Here is a 22930-nt window from a genome sequence, read left to right as displayed (position 1 = left end):
TGGACTCTACCCCACACACTGGACTCTACCCCACACACTGGACTCTACCCAACACACTGGACTCTACCCACACACAGGACTCTACCCCACACACTGAACTCTACCCCACACACTGGACTCTACCCAACACACTGGACTCTACCAACACACAGGACTCTACCCAACACACTGGACTCTACCCAACACACTGGACTCTACCCAACACACAGGACTCTACCAACACACAGGACTCTACCCAACACACTGGACACTACCCAACACACTGGACTCTACCCAACACACTGGACTCTACCCAACACACTGGACTCTACCCCACACACTGGACTCTACACAACACACTGGACTCTACCCCACACACTGGACTCTACCCCACACACTGGACTCTACCCAACACACTGGACTCTACCCAACACACTGGACTCTACCCAACACACTGGACTCTACCCAACACACTGTTCTCTACCCACACACTGGACTCTACCCAACACACTGGACTCTACCCACACACTGGACTCTACCCACACACTGGACTCTACCCAACACACTGGACTCTACCCACGCACAGGACTCTACTCACACACGGGACTCTACCCAACACACTGTACACTACCCCACACACTGGACTCTACCCAACACACTGGACTCTACCCCACACACTGGACTCTACCCACGCACGGGACTCTACCCACACACTGGACTCTACCCACACACTGGACTCTACCCCACATACTGGACTCTACCCAACACACTGGACTCTACCCAACACACTGGACTCTACCCAACACACTGTTCTCTACCCAACACACTGGACTCTACCCACACACTGGACTCTACCCCACACACTGAACTCTACCCCACACACTGGACTCTACCCAACACACTGGACTCTACCCAACACACTGGACTCTACCCACACACTGGACTCTACCCAACACACTGGACTCTACCCCACACACTGGACTCTACCCACACACTGGACTCTACCCAACACACTGGACTCTACCCACACACTGGACTCTACCCACACACTGGACTCTACCCAACACACTGGACTCTACCCACACACTGGACTCTACCCACACACGGGACTCTACCCAACACACTGGACTCTACCCACGCACAGGACTCTACTCACACACGGGACTCTACCCAACACACTGTACACTACCCCACACACTGGACTCTACCCAACACACTGGACTCTACCCCACACACTGGACTCTACCCACGCACGGGACTCTACCCACACACTGGACTCTACCCACACACTGGACTCTACCCACACACTGGACTCTACCCCACACACTGGACTCTACCCAACACACTGGACTCTACCCACAAACTCACATATACTTACAATGATACACCGACTCACACATACACACTGCAACACTCACTCACACACACACTACACACACTCACCACATACGCTGCCACTATTGTTTAATATCTATCCTGTTGCCTAGTTACTCTGGACCTACCTATATGTACATAGATACGTCAATTACCTCGTACCCCTGCACATCGACTCGGTACTGGTACTCCCCGTATATAGCCATGTTATTACCTGGTACTCCCTGTATATAGCCATGTTATTACCTGGTACTTCCTGTATATAGCCATGTTATTACCTGGTACTTCCTGTATATAGCCATGTTATTACCTGGTACTCCCTGTATATAGCCATGTTATTACCTGGTACTCCCTGTATATAGCCATGTTATTACCTGGTACTCCCTGTATATAGTCATGTTATTACCTCCCTGTATATAGCCATGTTATTACCTGGTACTTCCTGTATATAGCCATGTTATTACCTGGTACTCCCTGTATATAGCCATGTTATTACCTGGTACTTCCTGTATATAGCCATGTTATTACCTGGTACTCCCTGTATATAACCATGATATTACCTGGTACTCCCTGTATATAACCATGATATTACCTGGTACTCCCTGTATATAACCATGTTATTATGATTACTCGTTATTGTTATTGGTTATTTACAGTGTATTTATTCCTTGTGTCACTATTTCAATGTTTTTATCTCATTTTCTATCTTAATCTTTAACTCTGCATTGCTGGGAAAAAGGATCCGTAAGCAAGCATGGTTAGTCTGCACCTGTTGTTTACAAAAGCATGTGACAAATGCATTTAGATTTGACATTAGCTGCATCCTAAATGGTCCCCTCTTCCTTATATGTCCTGGTCAAAAGTAGTGTTCTGTGTAGGGAATGTGGTGCCATTGGGGACAGAGACATTATCAGTGTTCCACATCACGAAGAACAAATCATGGTTCCAGAAACAAGGGATTTTTCTCTGTTTATTTTCTGCCTAATCTGAATTCCCAGACTCACTCATGGGGCTAATTCATCATCTATTTTGATAAGCCCATATTTGACATACCTTGTCAAATATGCAGGAAAGAAAATATTGATATAATGTATTTTAACCTACTTTTTTAGGCTGATTTTGACAGTGAGATTTAAAAATGTTTATTTATTTATTATTTGTTATTATTTACAATTAATTGATTAAGTGTTCTATTTCCTTTCCTAATAGTTGTTCAACTCAACAACAACAACAAAAATAACTCGCAGAATCATAACTCTTAGGTTTGAATACCGGTACAGTAGATTATAGAGAGGAATAGTAATGGCGTCTTTTTGTAGGCACTTACTCTGCCATGGTTCGTTTTGACAAAGTCTATGGGGAAATGAATAGTGTTTTTGTAGGGTTTTTTAGATAAACACAGACAGTAAGGTCTACGGTAAACACAGGCTTAAGGATATCTTTACACGTTGTCCTATGAGATTTATTCATCAGCTGACGTCACGGTCTATGAATCTTTAAGCATTTATGCGATACAAAAAAGCACATCAGTATCAAAGATGCTTCATAAGTCATAAAGGTCATGTTAACTGACTGATATTATCTCATAGAACAAAACGTATAAGATCTTCTAAACTTGTGTTAACCTCACACTTCACGTTCTGTGTTTATCCCAAAAGCCGATTCTGTCCCATTCATTCATAGGAATGACTGAACGAACCAGAGGTAACTCATTTCCGGTTTTTAGGACAGCATGTTGGCATTCTCTACAGCTTCTGCCGAGTCCCAGCCAACCGGATGTTCCCGTTTTCAGGGGAAATGGAAGAGAGCCTTTGACGCAACTTCTCGGCATTAGGTTAAGTAGATTTACAGGGCTACTCAATATTCAACAAGGAGGCGTTGTCATTGTCTCATGAATATATAATGTCCGCCAGCGTCCTTCCCCTTCCCTGGTTGAACTGGCTATGTGGTCCTAACAAACATTACGTTCAGTCCTGGACAGATACTGCAACAACCCACATCACTGGCGTGTAAGCTACACACTTTTCGCTGCGAAGAAGTAATTGGATAAAAAAAAACGGAATATAACGATACGAACTACCGAACTAGAAGAAGTTGAGCCGACGGACATACGAAGGACGCAAAAGGAAGCATTTCCCTCTGTGTTGCAAAGCTGTGGCTTGTTGGACAAAGTCTTGTTCTCGACTCTGTGCATGTTGAAATCGGAGGAGTGCATTGGTACGGTGACTCGGTCAGACACCGTCTAGTTTCCAAGCAGAGCGACCGGAGCGGCAAGGCAACACCGGAGGCATGATTTTGAGAAGGGGCTCGGTTGTCGGCGTTGCTGAATTTTGCTTACATGCCTTATTGTTGTGCTTTTGTGCAAAGGTATGTGGATTACTTTACAGTTGCACATTATGGAATATGTTCAGACAGCTTCTCTGGACGCATTGATTCGTCAGTAGGCGACGTTTTATTTTATATAGGCTAGTTAAAAGATCAAGATAACTAGGAGTGTGGGAAATATTTAGCCAGAGTCCCTGCGTTTTATGGCTGTGTGCGTTTTAACTGTGTGGCGTTTTAACTGGCTGCATTGATCGGCTGCAACCCTCTTCCCCAAGTGAAACAATCCCATTTGAGTTTTTCCCAGTTCTAATGTGTTAGTTAGTATGCCAGATTGAGTTGTTTTCGATAACTTGTACGGCTCAATTACTTTGATCTATTACCATAGTTTGCACATTTTTTAGAGGCGCTGGGCCGCCAATTTCCAGCGGTTTCACTGTTTCTTGGTTCTGCTTTACCAACAGGTGGCCGAGGGAACCGGTCAGTTCGAGTTGGAGATCTTATCGATGAACAACCGGAACGGCGAGCTTCTTAGCGGGCTGTGTTGTGACGGCTCGCGGATCACCGGGGATCGGAAATGCAGGATGGATGAGTGTGACACGTATTTTAAAGTGTGTTTGAAGGAATACCAGTCGCGGGTTTCGGCTGCGGGACCTTGCAGCTTCGGGTCCGGTTCTACCCCTGTCCTTGGAGGGAATACATTTTCTTTGAAGAACTCGGCGAAGAACGAAAGATCCAAGATTGTTTTGCAGTTCAGTTTCGCCTGGCCGGTAAGTTGATATCTTGATAACCTAGAGCTCTCGTCTCACGGTGCGCTAACATCATTAGGCTGGGCTGGGAAAAGGCTTCCCTAATCATTGCATTCGTCCCCGAAATAAATTAAATCAGCGACAAGGATTGAATGGTCGCCACTAGCCTAATAATGGACTAAAGGAGCCCAACGTTACTCATTATAGTTAAATGACCTGACATGTACTGTATAGAGGCGATGGCAGACTCAACAGCCAAACACTCCCATCTAAACGTGGCCCGAGTCTCAACTGCAGTCCGGTTCTAGAAACATAACTCGCTGAACTTTCATATCACAAACGCAAAATATACACTTTTCTGTACACTGTTATACCGGTTTTTAACACCGTTGCAGCCGACGGTGTTTTTCAGTGACGTTGGTTTTGTGATGTGCAGTGCTGGATTTGGGAAGGAGTTAATTTGACCCGAGTACCGAAAACCTCGTGTTCTACTGCTTGAGTTCCAGCACCTCTTTATATAATAGTAGTTTACATTATTACAGGGTTCCTTCACCTAAATCTAAACAGTGCCTGCGCTCAAAAGTGGTACTGCAAGTCTTTGTCTAAACCTGCACCTGCAGTTCGCGAACGATGTATTCTTTCTGAACGATTTTTTACTGATTTCAAGAGTCATGATTTAGTTTTTCTAAATGACTCGTTTCTAGTCGTTAGATTGACCTGCTGGCCGTAATGAGGGTGGATTAATACTGCGCTCCTCCGGTGACTCGTGCTCTCCGACCGACACCTGTCAGTCATACATGCGCGCAGGCAGCATGGGATCACGGTGCAGGTAGCGAAGAGAAGGAAAAATACATGTTTACAACAGATAAATGAGAATCTATAATGAATGCAATTAATGAATTATTGATGTTGTAATGGTCATATATCTATATTTTTGTTAACTGCTCAACGAACGAGAACGAATCGTTTGGGGTGCTGCAGTTTGCGAACGACACAGTGTAGTGCTTAATTAACGTTGTCAAACAATTCACTCCGCCAAGAATCGTTAACAATCTAGTCCGGTTGCGGCCAACTAGACCTCATTTCAAATGTACCAAGAAATAATATTATTTGTATGATTGGCAATCGTTGTTTTTAAAGCTTTTTCAAGTCTGTTACAAATGACAGCTCAAATGATCCACTCATGGTGAACGAGAGGCTTGTAGAATCACGACTCTCGAGTTTTCAGTTGATTGTTCGCCGGTAGAGGGCAGTGTTGTGTTCGAGACCACCGAGACCTGGAGTCAAGACCGGGAACGAAAGGCAAGCGAGACCGGGAGGGAGATGAAGACTCCAAGACTTATACCACAAAAAAATGCGAGTAAAATTCAACACCACGATTGTAATTGTCAAATTGCCACGATCATAAGACTTCAAAATGTCCAGTAATTCTATGTTAATATTTCAGAAGAACATATGAAATCTTTTAGACATTCAGAATGGTGAACAAATTCACTGTGAGGGCAAACAGAGTCACAAACCCAAACATGTTTATATATACAAATACTGTGTTCCAACTTCCCTCGGTCTCACCTTACTAATAGCCTAGTGAGCACAACTTTCAAACAATTCCCCTCACTCCCCTAAAGTAGGAAGCCTAGGTTTCAATAGGCCATAACTTTTTTATTTTATTTTTGTATCAATTATTTCACCTTTATTTAACCAGGTAGGCTAGTTGAGAACACCTTTATTTAACCAGGTAGGCTAGTTGAGAACAAGTTCTAATTTACAACTGCGACCTGGCCAAGATAGAGCATAGCAATTCGACACATATAACAACACACATGGAATAAAACAAACATACAGTCAATAATACAGTAGAAAAATAAGATCTATATACAATGTGAGAAAATGAGGTGAGATAAGGGAGGTAAAGGCAAGAAAAGGCCATGGTGGAGAAGTAAATACAATATAGCAAGTAAAACACTGGAACGGTAGATTTGCAGTGGAAGAATGAAATAATGGGGTGCAAAGGAGCAAAATAAATAAATAAATAAATACAGTAGGGGGAGAGGTAGTTGTTTGGGCTAAATTATAGATGGGCTATGAACAGGTGCAGTAATCTGTGAGCTGCTCTGACAGCTGGTGCTTAAAGCTAGTGAGGGAGATAAGATAACACAAGATATTACTGTGTCATGAAAGGAGTGCGAGTTATTTGGCCTGGTCGAAGTGGTTTTATGGGATGTCTGAATGGGAGCTGATTAAATTAGATTTTTACTTCGCTGGTCTGGGGAAGAAAGGACCTCACTGTTCCGAGACCGAATCAAGACAGAGTAAAAATGTATCCAACACCGAGACCAGACCAAGATGTGGTCTCGAGACCACATCTCTTGTATACTCTGTCCTTACTGACTCAAATGAATGAAATTAATTAAAAATATTTATTTTTTAACTAGTTGAAAACAACAGGGTCAGTAAAAAGAGCCAAACTTCCCATCCGGCATTTCTCTATCGGGGAGACAACTTTCTTATGTCTGTCTTCCGTAAACAAACCCTTTATCATGGAGATCTGGCTGTGGGGAACCTTAATAACCCTGTAAACCCTTTAACATGGAGATATGGCTGTGGGGAACCTTAATAACCCTATAAACCCTTTATCATGGAGATATGGCTGTGGGGAACCTTAATAACCCTATAAACCACATATGTCAGAGTCAAGGCCCGCGGGCCACATCCGGCCCGCAAGAAGGTTTTTTACGGCCCCTGGGATGATCTTGATTTATTATTAGAACCGGCCCGCAGCAAGCCGGCAGCCCGCAGATCTTTTACACGCACCAATACTACATTTCCCACAATGCAAAGGTGACGCACCGAGCAGTAGGCTGCTTCATTTCAATATTTATTGGCACAGCAGTCGTCAGCATCACAGTAAAATTAACTTTCAGATACCCATCAAAAATGGCAAAACGGAAGGTGGATACTGAGAACCGGGGGTTTCAAACAAGGTGGGAGTCGGAGTATATGTTCACGAAGGTAGCTGGAAAACCTGTGTGTCTTCTGTGTGGAGAAAGTGTGGCGGTACTGAAAGAGTATAATCTGAGACGACATTATGAAACGAAACACGCGGACAAAAACAAGAATATGGACATGGAACAAAGGCTACAAAAGGCAGAGGAATTAAAACGAGGCCTCAAATCTCGACAGGCTCTGTTCAAAAAAGCCAAATCACAAGGCCAGGCTGCTGTCAAGGCCAGTTTTATTTTGGCAGAAGAGATCGCTAAATCAGCCCGGCCATTTACGGAGGGGGATTTCATCAAAAACTGCATGATTAAAGTTTGTGACGAAGTTTGCCCAGAAAAAAGGCAACTCTTTTTAAATGTGAGTCTGAGCAGAAACACCATTGCCGAGAGAGTAGACCAGTTGTCCATCAATCTAAAAGAGCAGCTTGTGAAAAAGGGAAAAGATTTTATTGCATATTCCTTGGCTGTGGATGAGAGCACCGACATTTCTGACATTGCCCAGTTGTCAATTTTCATCCGCGGAGTGGACTCCAACCTAAGCGTGACAGAGGAGTTTTTGGCTTTACGTCCTATGCATGGCACAACTACGGGGCATGATTTGTATGAAGAGGTGTCAAGATGTGTAAATGAGATGGAGCTGCCTTGGGAAAAACTCGTGGGTTTGACAACCGACGGAGCACCTGCGATGTGTGGACACAGGAGCGGACTGGTGGCGAAGATACGGGAAAAGATGCAAGAGGAAAACGCGACAGGTGAGCTGACAGCTTATCATTGTATCATACACCAGGAAGCGTTGTGCGGTAAAGCCTTGAAAATGGAGCATGTAATGAGCATCATCACGCGCACAGTTAACTTTATCAGAGCCAAAGGTTTGAATCACCGCCAGTTCAAGGCATTTCTGACGGAGTTAGAAACGGAGCATGGTGATTTGCCTTATCACACAGAGGTGCGATGGCTAAGCCAGGGAAAGGTGCTTCAAAGATGTTTCGAGCTTCGTGAGGAGATTTGTCTGTTCTTGGACAGCAAAGGGAAAGACACAACACAACTCCGAGACGAAATGTTTCTGTGTGAAATGGCTTTTCTGTGTGACATTACGAGTCATCTGAATGCAATAAACTTGCAGCTGCAGGGTCGGGATCGTGTCATCTCTGATATGTACAGTACAGTGAAGGCATTTAAAACCAAACTGACTCTGTGGGAGACGCAGATGCGGAAAGAAAATTTGAGCCACTTTCCCAGCTGCCAGACCATGAAAGAGAAGCTCTCTACCAGTGCGTTCCCGAGCACACAGTTGGCTGATAAAATAGGTATGCTTGCCGCTGACTTTCGACGCCGATTTGCTGACTTTGAAGCACAAAAAAGCAGGTTGGAACTGCTCGGTAACCCATTTGCTGTTGACGTGGAAAGCTCACCACCAAACCTCCAAATGGAGTTGATTGACCTCCAATGCAATGATGCACTGAGGGCAAAATATGCGGCAGTGGGTGCTGCGGAGTTCGCCCGTTTCCTCCCCGGCACAATGCCCCAGCTGCGCATCCAGGCTGCTCAAACGTTGTCTATGTTTGGCAGCACATACCTGTGTGAACAACTGTTTTCTTTGATGAACCTGAACAAAACATCACACAGAAGTCGACTTACTGCTGAACACCTCCACTCAATTCTGAGGATTTCTTCAGCTCAGAGCCTTACCCCGAACATTGATGAACTTGTGGAAAAGATGGGACACCACCAAGTATCACCCTCAACCTCAAACAAGTGAACATTACTGTGCAATCACATATTTAGAGTTTTTACTCAGTTCAAGTTTAAAAGTTAAAATTTAATATTTGTTTTCACTGCATGTTACTTCTCCTTAAACAAAGTGTTGTTTTTGATTAATAGATTTTTGCACTTTATTTTTTTGTATTTCAATCCAATTATATTTTAAAAATATTTCAGTTGAGTGGATGATAGAAAATTGCTATTATTGTTTTTTCTTTGAAGTAAATTTAGCCCACTTTTGCTAAAATAGAAAATATAGTCTACTGATGGTGCCTTGAATACCGGTTTCTTTCATTTAATGTTCATGTTATGGGGATATTTATATAAAGGAAATTTGTCTTTTGTGTCTGTTGAAAATTAAAGATTACTGACAGAGCCATAAGAAAATATTGCTTTATTTATCTGATCATATTGTAATATATTTGTTAGGTTTTCAGTAGGTTCAATTAGGCTCACTAGACTATATGCGTCATTTAAAATTTTTTCAATGAACATTCGAACAGTCCGGCCCTCGTCTTGTAGCTGATTTTTTTATTTGGCCCTCCGTCCATTTGACTTTGACACCCCTGCTATAAACCCTTTAACATGGAGATCTGGCTGTGGGGAACCTTAATAACCCTATAAACCCTTTATAACATGGAGATATGGCTGTGGGGAACCTTAATAACCCTATAAACCTTTTAACATGGAGATATGGCTGTGGGGAACCTTAATAACCCTATAAACCCTTTATCATGGAGATATGGCTGTGGGGAACCTTAATAACCCTATAAACCCTTTATAACATGGAGATATGGCTGTGGGGAACCTTAATAACCCTATACACCTTTTATCATGGAGATCTGGCTGTGGGGAACCTGAATAACCCTATAAACCTTTTAACATGGAGATATGGCTGTGGGGAACCTTAATAACCCTATAAACCCTTTATAACATGGAGATCTGGCTGTGGGGAACCTGAATAACCCTATAAACCTTTTAACATGGAGATATGGCTGTGGGGAACCTTAATAACCCTATAAACCCTTTATCGTGGAGATGTGGCTGTGGGGAACCTGAATAACCCTATAAAGCTGTGTAGTAACCCTTTAAATTTTGGTGTCTGAATGGGCTCTGAAGGGAGTCTGAATGGGCTCTGAAGGGAGTCTGTGAATGGGCTCTGAAGGGAGTCTGAATGGGCTCTGAAGGGAGTCTGAATGGGCTCTGAAGGGAGTCTGAATGGGCTCTGAAGGGAGTCTGTGAATGGGCTCTGAAGGGAGTCTGTGAATGGGCTCTGAAGGGAGTCTGTGAATGGGCTCTGAAGGGAGTCTGTGAATGGGCTCTGAAGGGAGTCTGTGAATGGGCTCTGAAGGGAGTCTGTGAATGGGCTCTGAAGGGAGTCTGAATGGGCTCTGAAGGGAGTCTGAATGGGCTCTGAAGGGAGTCTGAATGGGCTCTGAAGGGAGTCTGTGAATGGGCTCTGAAGGGAGTCTGTGAATGGGCTCTGAAGGGAGTCTGAATGGGCTCTGAAGGGAGTCTGAATGGGCTCTGAAGGGAGTCTGAATGGGCTCTGAAGGGAGTCTGAATGGGCTCTGAAGGGAGTCTGAATGGGCTCTGAAGGGAGTCTGTGAATGGGCTCTGAAGGGAGTCTGTGAATGGGCTCTGAAGGGAGTCTGTGAATGGGCTCTGAAGGGAGTCTGTGAATGGGCTCTGAAGGGAGTCTGTGAATGGGCTCTGAAGGGAGTCTGTGAATGGGCTCTGAAGGGAGTCTGTGAATGGGCTCTGAAGGGAGTCTGTGAATGGGCTCTGAAGGGAGTCTGTGAATGGGCTCTGAAGGGAGTCTGAATGGGCTCTGAAGGGAGTCTGAATGGGCTCTGAAGGGAGTCTGTGAATGGGCTCTGAAGGGAGTCTGTGAATGGGCTCTGAAGGGAGTCTGTGAATGGGCTCTGAAGGGAGTCTGTGAATGGGCTCTGAAGGGAGTCTGAATGGGCTCTGAAGGGAGTCTGAATGGGCTCTGAAGGGAGTCTGTGAATGGGCTCTGAAGGGAGTCTGTGAATGGGCTCTGAAGGGAGTCTGAATGGGCTCTGAAGGGAGTCTGAATGGGCTCTGAAGGGAGTCTGAATGGGCTCTGAAGGGAGTCTGAATGGGCTCTGAAGGGAGTCTGAATGGGCTCTGAAGGGAGTCTGTGAATGGGCTCTGAAGGGAGTCTGTGAATGGGCTCTGAAGGGAGTCTGTGAATGGGCTCTGAAGGGAGTCTGTGAATGGGCTCTGAAGGGAGTCTGTGAATGGGCTCTGAAGGGAGTCTGTGAATGGGCTCTGAAGGGAGTCTGTGAATGGGCTCTGAAGGGAGTCTGAATGGGCTCTGAAGGGAGTCTGAATGGGCTCTGAAGGGAGTCTGAATGGGCTCTGAAGGGAGTCTGAATGGGCTCGGTCACCATAACCTTAACACCGTTGTGTTCTTTACAATTTTTACCGCCCATCAATCACTTGTCTAGAACACACAATAAATAGTGAATGAATGTTGCATATTGTCAACACTAATGTTCGACCTACATTTTTGAGTTGTGGAGACATCCAGGGCTTTCTCATTTAAATAATTGACCGGCCACAGGTGTGATATTTGTATAATTTAATTATATTTTATTTTATTTCCTGCTCCCGCAGCGTTGCTATGAGTGGCTCCCGCAGCGTTGCTATGAGTGGCTCCCGCAGCGTTGCTATGAGGGGCTCCCGCAGCGTTGCTATGAGGGGCTCCCGCAGCGTTGCTATGAGAGGACAGAACAGTCTGGTTTCTGTGGTTTCTATGTGTGACGTACGTCACACTGCTTGCTTATTAAGTTGCATTTCCTCCTGATTCGTCTGACACCGAGGCTCGAACCCAAGACCTCTGCTTTGCACACGTGACAGCCCTCCTCCAAAAGCGTGTTACCAGTCGGCGCCATGGAAGTTAACAAGTGACGACTTCAGGCTGAAAAGTGCGTTTCACACACCCCCACGTGCTTCCCCAGCCCACTACGTTATCCCTCCCCACAACGTGCGGCTTCATGGGTGGTATAAACAGACAGGCCATTGGGCTATTAGCATATGCATATCCTGTTAAGGACCACACAGAGTTCCTCTGGCGTTGTGTTTTAGGGACCCCCTCGACGGTGGATTTCTGACCTCTTTCCCCCCCAGAAAATTTAAACAATAGTTTGACAACCCTGTTTGTTTGTAAGCTTTTAAAATGTATCACACTCAAATCGTTTATCTTTTCCAGTAGATAATGAGTCACATTTGACCTAAAATCACTTCCTGACCTCTTCTACATGAGGCAAATATGTATGGAAGGTTTCGAATCAACAGGGGGTGCTGTCAAAAAGTGATTTTTAAATCAAATGGATTTCTCCCCAATACAGTACAATTTTGTATATGTTCTACTTTGTAATTTAGATGTTAATTTACTTAGTGTTATTGTCCACGCCTCGTGTTTGTAGATGTTGGCAGCCTGACAGTTAGTTTTCTGTAGCCAGATGTTCTAACTAGGCCTGTGCCTGGCTTTGGTTACAAACCATTTTCTAATTATAATAAATACATTTGAAAGTATGAATGAACTGGACATGGGAAAATTTATCAAAAAGGTAAACATTTTTTTTTTTTGACTTATCTTACTTAGCACTGCTCCAATGACAGCTGAACGTCAACAATGGGGTCCGACAGGGTTCCGTTTCTGTCTTGAGGTGTGTGTGTGTGTGTGGGTGGGTGGGTCCTAGTTGCCGTTGTACAGAACAACAGAGGAGGTCTTTCCCCATTGGTTAGGCCTAGAGGTCGCTATAATAGAATCGAGGCAGTCTTTGAGCTCTGGCTTCCTCCTCCCAGGTGTGTCTGTACTTCCAGTAAGCGACAACAATCACCACGGTTATCATATCGACTATATGTGCCTCTCAGAAATGGATTGGTTCTGGTGGACGGAGCAGAGTGATTGGGTTTCAACTGAAGGGAGAGCCAAAACCTGGATTCAATTTATTTTAGTTGAGCTTTAATTGCAATTTGGTTGGCACAGTGGAACCAATAGAATAGAAGTGCAAATCGAAGAGTGCAACAATTTTTGATTTTGAACCCAGGTCTTCACTCTGCATTACCTGTGGAGCACTGCGATGTTCTGCCTGGCCTCTTGTTCCTCACTGTTGGCTGGACCTGGCTCTTTGTGTGTGTGTGTCCTAATTCTGCCACGCTCTGTTGGAGCGCAGGCTTTTCAAATCTTTAACTCTGCCACCCACACTGAACTGCTGCACCAAATGAGACCCTGGCTAGCCATGCACATGTGCTGCACTTAATGAGACCCTGGCTAGCCATGCACATGTGCTGCACTTAATGAGACCCTGGCTAGCCATGCACATGTGCTGCGCTTAATGAGACCCTGGCTAGCCATGCACATGTGCTGCACTTAATGAGACCCTGGCTAGCCATGCACATGTGCTGCACTTAATGAGACCCTGGCTAGCCATGCACATGTGCTGCACTTAATGAGACCCTGGCTAGCCATGCACATGTGCTGCACTTAATGAGACCCTGGCTAGCCATGCACATGTGCTGCACTTAATGAGACCCTGGCTAGCCATGCACATGTGCTGCACTTAATGAGACCCTGGCTAGCCATGCACATGTGCTGCACTTAATGAGACCCTGGCTAGCCATGCACATGTGCTGCGCTGATAGGCCTAGATCAGGTAGACGGGTCAACACAACAGACAGTTCAGATGGACAACCTGCTCAATGGGCTTCTTCACTGATCTGAAACAATTAAAAAGTTTATATAGCTAAATAAATAGGTTCGTAAACTTTCAAGCAAGCTATTCCACCCTAATGGAATGAGAGAGAGAGAGATCTCTCCCATCCAACTTGACCTCGCCTCTGTCCAAACTAGCTTATGGCCCTGGCTGCTACGGGAGGCTCGGTGACCCTGGCTGCTACGGGAGGCTCGGTCAGGTTGAATGGGAATAGTTGCCGCAAAGCTATTTTCTGGTCTCTCTAAAGATGTTCGATCGGGTTCAAGTCCGGGCTCTGTCTGGGCCACTCAAGGATATTCAGAGACTTGTCCCGAAGCCACTCCTGTGTTGTCTTGGCTGTGTACTTAGGCTCGTTGTCCTGTTGGAAGGTGAACCTTCGCCCCAGTCTGAGAGCCTGCTCCAGAGCGCTCAGGACTTCATCAATGATCTCTGTGTACTTTGCTCTGTTCATCTTTCCCTCGATCCTGACTAGTCTCCCAGTCCCTGCCGCTGAATAACATCCACACAGCATGATGCTGCCACCACCATGCTTCACCGTAGGGATGGCGCCAGGTTTCCTCCAGACATGATGCTGCCACCACCATGCTTCACCGTAGAGATGGTGCCAGGTTTCCTCCAGACGTGACGCTTGGCATTCAGGCCAAAGAGTTCCATCTTGGTTTCATCAGACCAGATAATCTTTTTTCTCATGGTCTGAGAGTCCTTTAGGTGCCTTTTGGTAAACTCCAAGTGGGCTGTCATGTGCCTTTTACTGAGGAGTGGTGGTGGAGTCTTGGTTCCAAACTTCTTCCATTTTTTAAAAGAATGATGGAGGCTGCTGTGTTCTTGGAGACCTTCAATGCTGCAGAAATGTTTTTGGTACACAATCCTGCCTCGGAGCTCTACCAACAATTCCTTCGACCTCGTGGCTTGAATTTTGCTCTGATATGTACTGTCAACTGGGGGATCTTTTATATAGACGGGTGTGTGCCTTTTCTAAATCATGTCCAACCAATTGAATTTACCACAGCTGGAATCCAAATTGTCTAAACATCTCAAGGATGATCGATGGAAACAGGATGCCCCTGAGCTTAATTTCGAGTCTCATTTGCAAAAGGTCTGCATACTTAAGTAAATAAGGTAATTCTGTTTTATTTTTTATGAATAAGCAAACTTTTCTAAACCTGTTTTTGCTTTTGCCCGGTGGGGTTTTGTGTGTAGATTGGTGAGGAACATTTTCTATTTAATCTGTTTTAGAATAAGGCTGTAATGTGACAAAATGTGGAAAAGTGGAAGGGATCTGAATACGTCCAGAATGCTCAGTTTATGTGTTATATACACATACAATCGAAGTCGGAAGTTTACATACACCTTAGCCAAATACATTTAAACTCAGTTTTTCACAATTTCTGACATTTAATCCCAGTAAAATATTCCCTGTTTTAGGTCAGTTAGGATCACCACTTTATTTTAAGAATGTGAAATGTCAGAATAATAGTAGAACAAATGATTTATTTCAGCTTTTATTTCTTTCATCACAATCCCAGTGGGTCAGAAGTTAACATAGACTCAATTAGTATTTGGTAGCATTGCCTTTAAATTGTTTAACTTGGGTCAAACGTTTCGGGTAGCCTTCCACAAGCTTCCCACAATAAGTTGGGTGAATTATGGCCCATTCCTCCTGACAGAGCTGGTGTAACTGAGTCAGGTTTGTAGGCCTCCTTGCTCGCACGTGCTTTTTCAGTTCTGCCCACAAATATTCTATAGGATTGAGGTCAGGGCTTTGTGATGGCCTCTCCAATACCTTGACTTTGTTGTCCTTAAGCCATTTTGCCACAACTTTGGAAGTATGCTTGGGGTCATTGTCCATTTGAAAGACCCATTTGTGACAAAGCTTTAACTTCCTGACGGAGGTCTTGAGATGTTGCTTCAGTATATCCACATCATTTTCCTCCCTTATGATGTCATCTATTTTGTGAAGTGCACCAGCCCCTCCAGCAGCAAAGCACCCCACAACATGATGCTGCCACCCCCACAACATGATGCTGCCACCCCCACAACATGATGCTGCCACCCCCACAACATGATGCTGCCACCCCCACAACATGATGCTGCCACCGCCGTGCATCACTGTTTGAATGATGTTCTTTGACTTGCAAGCCTCTCTCTTTTTCCTCCAAACATAACGATGGTCATTAAGTACCATCTTTGTCCCCATGTGCAGTTGCAAACCGTAGTCTGGCTTTTTAATGATGGTTTTGAAGCAGTGGCTTCTTCCTTGCTGAGCGGCCTTTCAGGTTATGTCGCTATAGGACTCATTTTTTCTGTGGATATAGATACTTTTGTACCTGTTTCCTCAGCATCTTCACAGGGTCCTTTGCTGTTGTTCTGGGATTGATTTGCACTTTTCGCACCAAAGTACGTTCATCTCTAGGCGACAGAACGCGTCTTCTTCCTGAGCAGTATGACGGCTGCGTGGTCCCATGGTGTTTATACTTGCGTACTATTGTTTGTATAGATGAATGTGGAAACTTCAGGCGTTTGGAAATTGCTCCCAAGGATGAACCAGACTTGTGGAGGTCTACAATGTTTTTTCTGAGGTCTTGGCTGATTTCTTTTGATTTTCCCATGATGTCAAGCAAAGAGGCACTGAGCTTGATGGTATACCTCCAATTGAATCAAATTTTGTCATTTTTGCCTTTCAGAAGCTTCTGAGGCCATTACATATTTTTGGGGGATTTTCCAAGCTGTTTAAAGGCACAGTCAACTTAGTGTATGTGAACTTCTGATAATATTATTATTATTTTTTTTGTAAAAATTTTTTTAACCTTTATTTAACTCGGCAAGTCAGTTAAGAACAAATTATTATTTACAATGATGGCCTACCAGGGAACAGTGGGTTTAACTGCCTTGTTCAGGGGCAGAACAACATAATTTTACCTTGTCAGTTCGGGGATTCGATCTTTTGGTTACTAGTCCAGCGCGCGCTAACCACTAGGCTTCCTGCTGCCCAACACTCTAACCACTAGGCTTCCTGCTGCCCAACACTCTAACCACTAGGCTTCCTGCTGCCCAACACTCTAACCACTAGGCTTCCTGCTGCCCAACACTCTAACCACTAGGCTTCCTGCTGCCCAACACTCTAACCACTAGGCTTCCTGCTGCCCAACACTCTAACCACTAGACTACCTGCTGCCCAACACTCTAACCACTAGGCTTCCTGCTGCCCACTACCTGCTGCCCCACACTCTAACCACTAGGCTTCCTGCTGCCCCACACTCTAACCACTAGGCTTCCTGCTGCCCAACACTCTAACCACTAGGCTTCCTGCTGGTATATATATGGTTTCTATTCACCATTTGGATTTAGACATTTTTTACGAGACTCAAGGATTACAATGGCAGAATAATCCCTTGGGAGTCCAAATCAAAGTATGCCCAAACGGAGCACGGGGGGGGGGGGGGGGGAGGGTCTTCTCGAATGCATTCTCCGTTTGTTCATATTTTGAAGCATGCACAGATGCTCCAACGGAAAGTATGGAAATAAATATGACACAACCATGTAAAAGAAACATGAAGCAGAATGTATTAACGGCGGCCATTATTTGAGCTGAAACGAGAGAAAAATACACTCCGACTTCAGAACGAAACGTTGCCTATTCACATCTCACGTGTTGCCTGACTACAATATCTGATCTTGATAGGTTAATAAATACATGCTGTGTTGGCATGGTTACCTGCCTACGTACCGTGTATATATCACAAGTCCATAATAAGTCATTAGGGCTAATTGGCTAGCTAGTACTATTCGTTTCCAGATAGCCACGAAGAATTGTTAGCTAGCTACACAAAAATAATTGACATCTATGTTGCATAACATTAGTTTTAAGCCATTGTTTCCTGTTTTAAACTATCTGGTTAGCTACATTATTACGATTCACATATAGCTAGCCTGTTTTAAACTCTCTGATTAGCTACATTATTACGATTCAAATATAGCTAGCCTGTTTTAAACTCTCTGATTAGCTACATTATTACGATTTACATATAGCTAGCTGATAGACACAAAGAAAACGTTTTACTTCATAACTATCTTGTTTCGTCTCTATTGCCGTTGTCCTGGAAGATGGTTCGGTGAATGGGTAACTCCATAGTAAGTCAATAAGGCTGACTGACTAGCTAGCCACGAAAAATGTACATCTACTTTGCATATCATTAGTTTTTTAGGTCATTTCTGCCTGTTTTAACTAGCTGGCTGTCAAGATGACTACGATTCACACATCTAGGTGATGATTATGAAGTAAATGTTTGTTTTGTGTATATCTTGTTTTGTTCTCTGTTGTCCTGGCTGGAACAAGGTTCAGTGAATGGGGAGGTGCAGCGTGAGGTAATACAGTAGGGGGAGTGCTGCTCAGCGGGAGGTAATACAGTAGGGGGAGTGCTGCTCAGCGGGAGGTAATACAGTAGGAGGAGTGCTGCTCAGCGTGAGGTAATACATTAGGGGGAGGAGCAGCGTGAGGTAATACAGTAGGGGGAGGAGCAGCGTGAGGTAATACAGTAGGGGGAGTGCTGCTCAGCGGGAGGTAATACAGTAGGGGGAGTGCTGCTCAGCGGGAGGTAATACAGTAGGGGGAGTGCTGCTCAGCGTGAGGTAATACAGTAGGGGGAGTGCTGCTCAGCGTGAGGTAATACAGTAGGGAGAGTGCTGCTCAGCGGGAGGTAATACAGTAGGGAGAGTGCTGCTCATCGTGAGGTAATACAGTAGGGGGAGTGCTGCTCAGCGTGAGGTAATACAGTAGGAGGAGTGCTGCTCAGCGTGAGGTAATACAGTAGGGGGAGGAGCAGCGTGAGGTAATACAGTAGGGGGAGGAGCAGCGTGAGGTAATACAGTAGGGGGAGGAGCAGCGTGAGGTAATACAGTAGGGGGAGTGCTGCTCAGCGTGAGGTAATACAGTAGGGGGAGGAGCAGCGTGAGGTAATACAGTAGGGGGAGGAGCAGCGTGAGGTAATACAGTAGGGGGAGGAGCAGCTCAAATGTTATGTTTTATGTGTTCTCTAGTCCTCACAAGAACGTCCTTGGCGCATGAGAGCGGTAGTGTGCATATTGAGAAACACCCAAGGTGTGGTGTGTTCTCCTCTGCCACTCTCTGTCACGGTGCTGCCTGCCAGGCTTTGAACTGTGGAAGTGTGTGTGAAGGAGAGATTGGGGGGGAAAGTGGTTTTCCTCTGTCTCTGTCTGTCTGTGTGTGTGTGTGTGTGTGTGTGTGTGTGTGTGTGGTGAGAGATTGAGGGAAAGTGTTTTTCGTGTGTGTGTCATGAAGAGAAGCTCTCTCTCTCAAAGTTTGAGTTGTGTTTCAGTTCAACTAGAGTACCTGTAGCAGAACCTAGATCTTGACTACTCGGATAGATGGGGTTGATCATTTTATATCGATAGTTTACCGAATCAAAATAAATTATGTCGCACACTCCATGTATAAACTCCCAGCAATTTAATGGGTATTTACCAACGTTTAGGTATCACTGTACCTTCCTGAAATATTCAGGAACACTGATAACTGGCCGGCGTCCTGCCGCGGGGGTCGGCGTCCTACCGCGGGGTTCGGCGTCCTGCCGCGGGGGGGTCGGCGTCCTACCGCGGGGTTCGGCGTCCTACCGCGGGGGTCGACGTGTTACCGCGGGGGTCGGCGTGTTACCGCGGGGGTCGGCGTGTTGCCGCGGGGGTCGGCGTGTTACCGCGGGGGTCGGCGTCCTACCTATTATGGTGCTAGGAGGGGAAATTCTGTATTGATTATGGTGCTAGGAGGGTAAATGCTGTATTGATTATGGTGCTAGGAGGGTATATCCTGTATTGATTATGGTGCTAGGAGGGTATATCCTGTATTGGTTATGGTGCTAGGAGGGTAAATGCTGTATTGGTTATGGTGCTAGGAGGGTAAATCCTGTATTGATTATGGTGCTAGGAGGGTAAATCCTGATTTGATTATGGTGCTAGGAGGGTAAATGCTGTATTGATTATGGTGCTAGGAGGGTAAATCCTGTATTGGTTATAGTGGTGAGTGGAATGTAGTTCTGTGGCGTAGGTTTTAATGCTCTTGAATCTACTGCTTTCTGAAAGCAGTTTGATGTAACGGATAGGCTACAAAGTTACAAACTTTGCAAAAGTTTCATTTGTGTGTGTGTGTGTGTCTGTGTGTGTGTGTGTGTGTGTGTGGAGATGAGTTCAGTCAGGTGTCCTGGCAGCCTGGCTAGAGAGATAGCTTTTTAATCAGATGTCCTGGCAGCTTTGTTGGACAGTGTGTCTGTTAGGGCCAGGACGATACCAGTGTCACACACACACACAGACTTTATGGCCAGTCCCAACTACAGTTCAGAGAGTTAGTTTAGAGCCGGGCTGTCGCCTGGGAAAGGAAATCTGGCAGCTGTAGACATGCTCTTATACACTCTTAGCGGATAACCCTGTGTGTGTGTGTGTGTGTGGTGTGTGTGTGAGTGACTGAGACAACGTATGGTATATCTCTCTCTCTCTCTCTACAGTTGTACTTACCAAATGGCACCCTATTCCCTTACACAGTGCACTGCGTTTGATCAGGACCCATTTAGGCTCCATAGGGCTCCAGTCAAACGTAGTGTACACTATGTAGGGAATAGGGTGCCATTTGAGTCCAAATGCTTTTCATGTTGAGCGTAATAGATAGTAAATGTCAGAACGACCTCACGGAACACGTTCTGTGTTTAAACAAGGGCCCTGAGATGAGAGGTCCAACATTTTAATACAAACTGTTGGCTACTGCTACGTCTTTTAAAACAAGCCTCTGTCACAACACATTTACATTTGGTTAAATAAATAAACTACATTTTACATTTGGTTAAATAAACTAAAACTGTAATGATTTTAACAAGGGGTGAATTAAAGAGTGTTATGAGACACATTTTAGCATTGCAGACAGTGTTCGTAGTCGGTCTGTATATCCGTGAATAGGGTGGGGGGCATAATAACAGTATTATATCTGAATGGGCTGGGAGGTTTTAGCAGTATGTCCGGACTAGTCCACCACAGGGCTTTTCTGGCTCACTGCTCGTCCCCAACCACTCACATCCAGGTAGACTGAGCTTCGGCTACATCCCAAATGGCACTACTTTTGACCAGGGCCCTGGTACAGCAGGTCAACTACTCCTGACCCCCCCCCCCCCCCCCCCAAGCTGCTACGGTGTAATGACCCCTCCCCCAAGCTGCTACGGTGTAATGACCCCCCCCACCCCCCCAAGCTGCTACGGCTTAATGACCCCCCCCACCCCCCCAAGCTGCTACGGCTTAATGACCCCCCCCTCCCCCCAAGCTGCTACGGTGTAATGACCCCCCCCCCCCCAAAGCTGCTACGGCGCGATGACAAACCCTCTTCATCTACTGGTGTGGAACTAGGTAGGGTGATGACCCCCCTCTTCATCTACTGGTGTGGTACTAGGTAGGGTGATGACCCCCCTCTTCATCTACTGGTGTGGAACTAGGTAGGGTGATGACCCCCCTCTTCATCTACTGGTGTGGTACTAGGTAGGGTGATGACCCCCCCACCCCCTCTTCATCTACTCGTGTGGTACTAGGTAGGGTGATGACCCCCCCCCCCCCCCCACCCCCTCTTCATCTACTGGTGTGGTACTAGGTAGGGTGATGACCCCCCCCCCTTCATGTACTGGTGTGGTACTAGGTAGGGTGATGACCCCCCCCCCTCTTCATCTACTGGTGTGGTACTAGGTAGGGTGATGACCCCCCCCCCCCCCCTTCATCTACTGGTGTGGTACTAGGTAGGGTGATGACCCCCCCCCCACCCCCCCTTCATCTACTGGTGTGGCACTAGGTAGGGTGAGGGTCGGACAGGGACGCTGATTGTTACGAGAGAGAAATCAACGCTGTCACCACCTCGCTTTCCAGCTTGAACCCCAGAGAGAGAGATGAAACGCCATTTCACCGTGCCGAGTGCTTTTGTACAACATCTGTTGGCAGCACCGTAGACATTAACCTCGTAGGAATCAACGTGGTTTCTTTATCCTGCCGACAGTTTGCTGAATATCATTTCCTCCACTGTTATCCGGCCGACCCGGGTAGGGGGGGGGGTTTGGTATGAGAGCCTGGCGGTGCTGATTAGGTAGGCTGTTGTGTGCTGTGTAAACATGTTGAGAGCTGTGCTGTGTAGTGAGTCAGGTTCATTCTCGACTGTCTCAATTGGCACCCTAGTCACTATGTAGTCCACTACTTTATACCAGGGCCCATAGGGGGCCACTACTTTAGACCAGGGCCCATAGGGGGCCACTCCTTTAGACCAGGGCCCATAGGGGGCCACTACTTTAGACCAGGGCCCATAGGGGGCCACTACTTTAGACCAGGGCCCATAGGGGGCCACTACTTTAGACCAGGGCCCATAGGGGGCCACTACTTTAGACCAGGGCCCATAGGGGATAGGGGGGCATTTGGACCACAGCTCTCCCTATAGTCATTTATCAGGTCCCTTGATGACTAAAATGTCTATCTTTAATGTAGGATCATACATCTGTAATCCTGATGCTCCCGTAGCTGTTGAGTTCTTGACCGGTAGCCGGTGTCAGATCAGACAGATGACTAGTTGGGGTGAACAGGGACCTGCGAGACGGTGTAGTGAGGCATGAGAACCTGAAGATGTTTGTTTAGCTGGCGAGGAGGCAGTTTTTTGGGGATGAAGTCACGAGAGAGACAGCTGTGAGAGTTTACCGTGTGAATCGGTGAACCTTTTTTTAGTTGCAGAGTGGAACAGGATGAAGCAAGAGAAAGTCAAGAGGGCGAGAGACAGTTGGATGATAAAGGTAAACTATGACTCATTAGAATACATTGACCACACACTAATGAGTCATAGTTTACCTTTATCATCCATGCCTGTGGGTGATGCCTGTGGGAGATGCCACACTGTCACAGCATCTCTGAGGCAAGTAGGTGTTGGATGGGGGGAGAGAGCTCCTGACCCATAGATCTGAGCCGGCTGTATGAAACCGCT

General features: G+C 45.8%; 1 protein-coding gene across 2 annotated transcripts in view; it reads left to right on the top strand.

Annotated features, from left to right (window-relative positions):
* The first annotated feature begins 3322 nt into the window (after positions 1 to 3322).
* The window catches only part of LOC139367873 (protein jagged-1b-like), a 95479-nt gene continuing 75871 nt past the window's right edge, over positions 3323 to 22930 (top strand). For both annotated transcript variants that reach the window (XM_071106223.1, XM_071106222.1), the window contains exons 1-2: positions 3323 to 3720; positions 4140 to 4445. In XM_071106223.1, the coding sequence (XP_070962324.1) occupies positions 3643 to 3720; positions 4140 to 4445 (384 nt within the window). In that variant the 5' untranslated portion in view covers positions 3323 to 3642. The remainder of the gene's footprint in view (positions 3721 to 4139; positions 4446 to 22930) is intronic.

Source organism: Oncorhynchus clarkii, chromosome 16, assembly GCF_045791955.1.
Source record: "Oncorhynchus clarkii lewisi isolate Uvic-CL-2024 chromosome 16, UVic_Ocla_1.0, whole genome shotgun sequence".
NCBI classification, from domain to species: Eukaryota; Metazoa; Chordata; class Actinopteri; order Salmoniformes; family Salmonidae; genus Oncorhynchus; species Oncorhynchus clarkii.
This window is presented reverse-complemented; position numbering and strand designations above follow the sequence as displayed.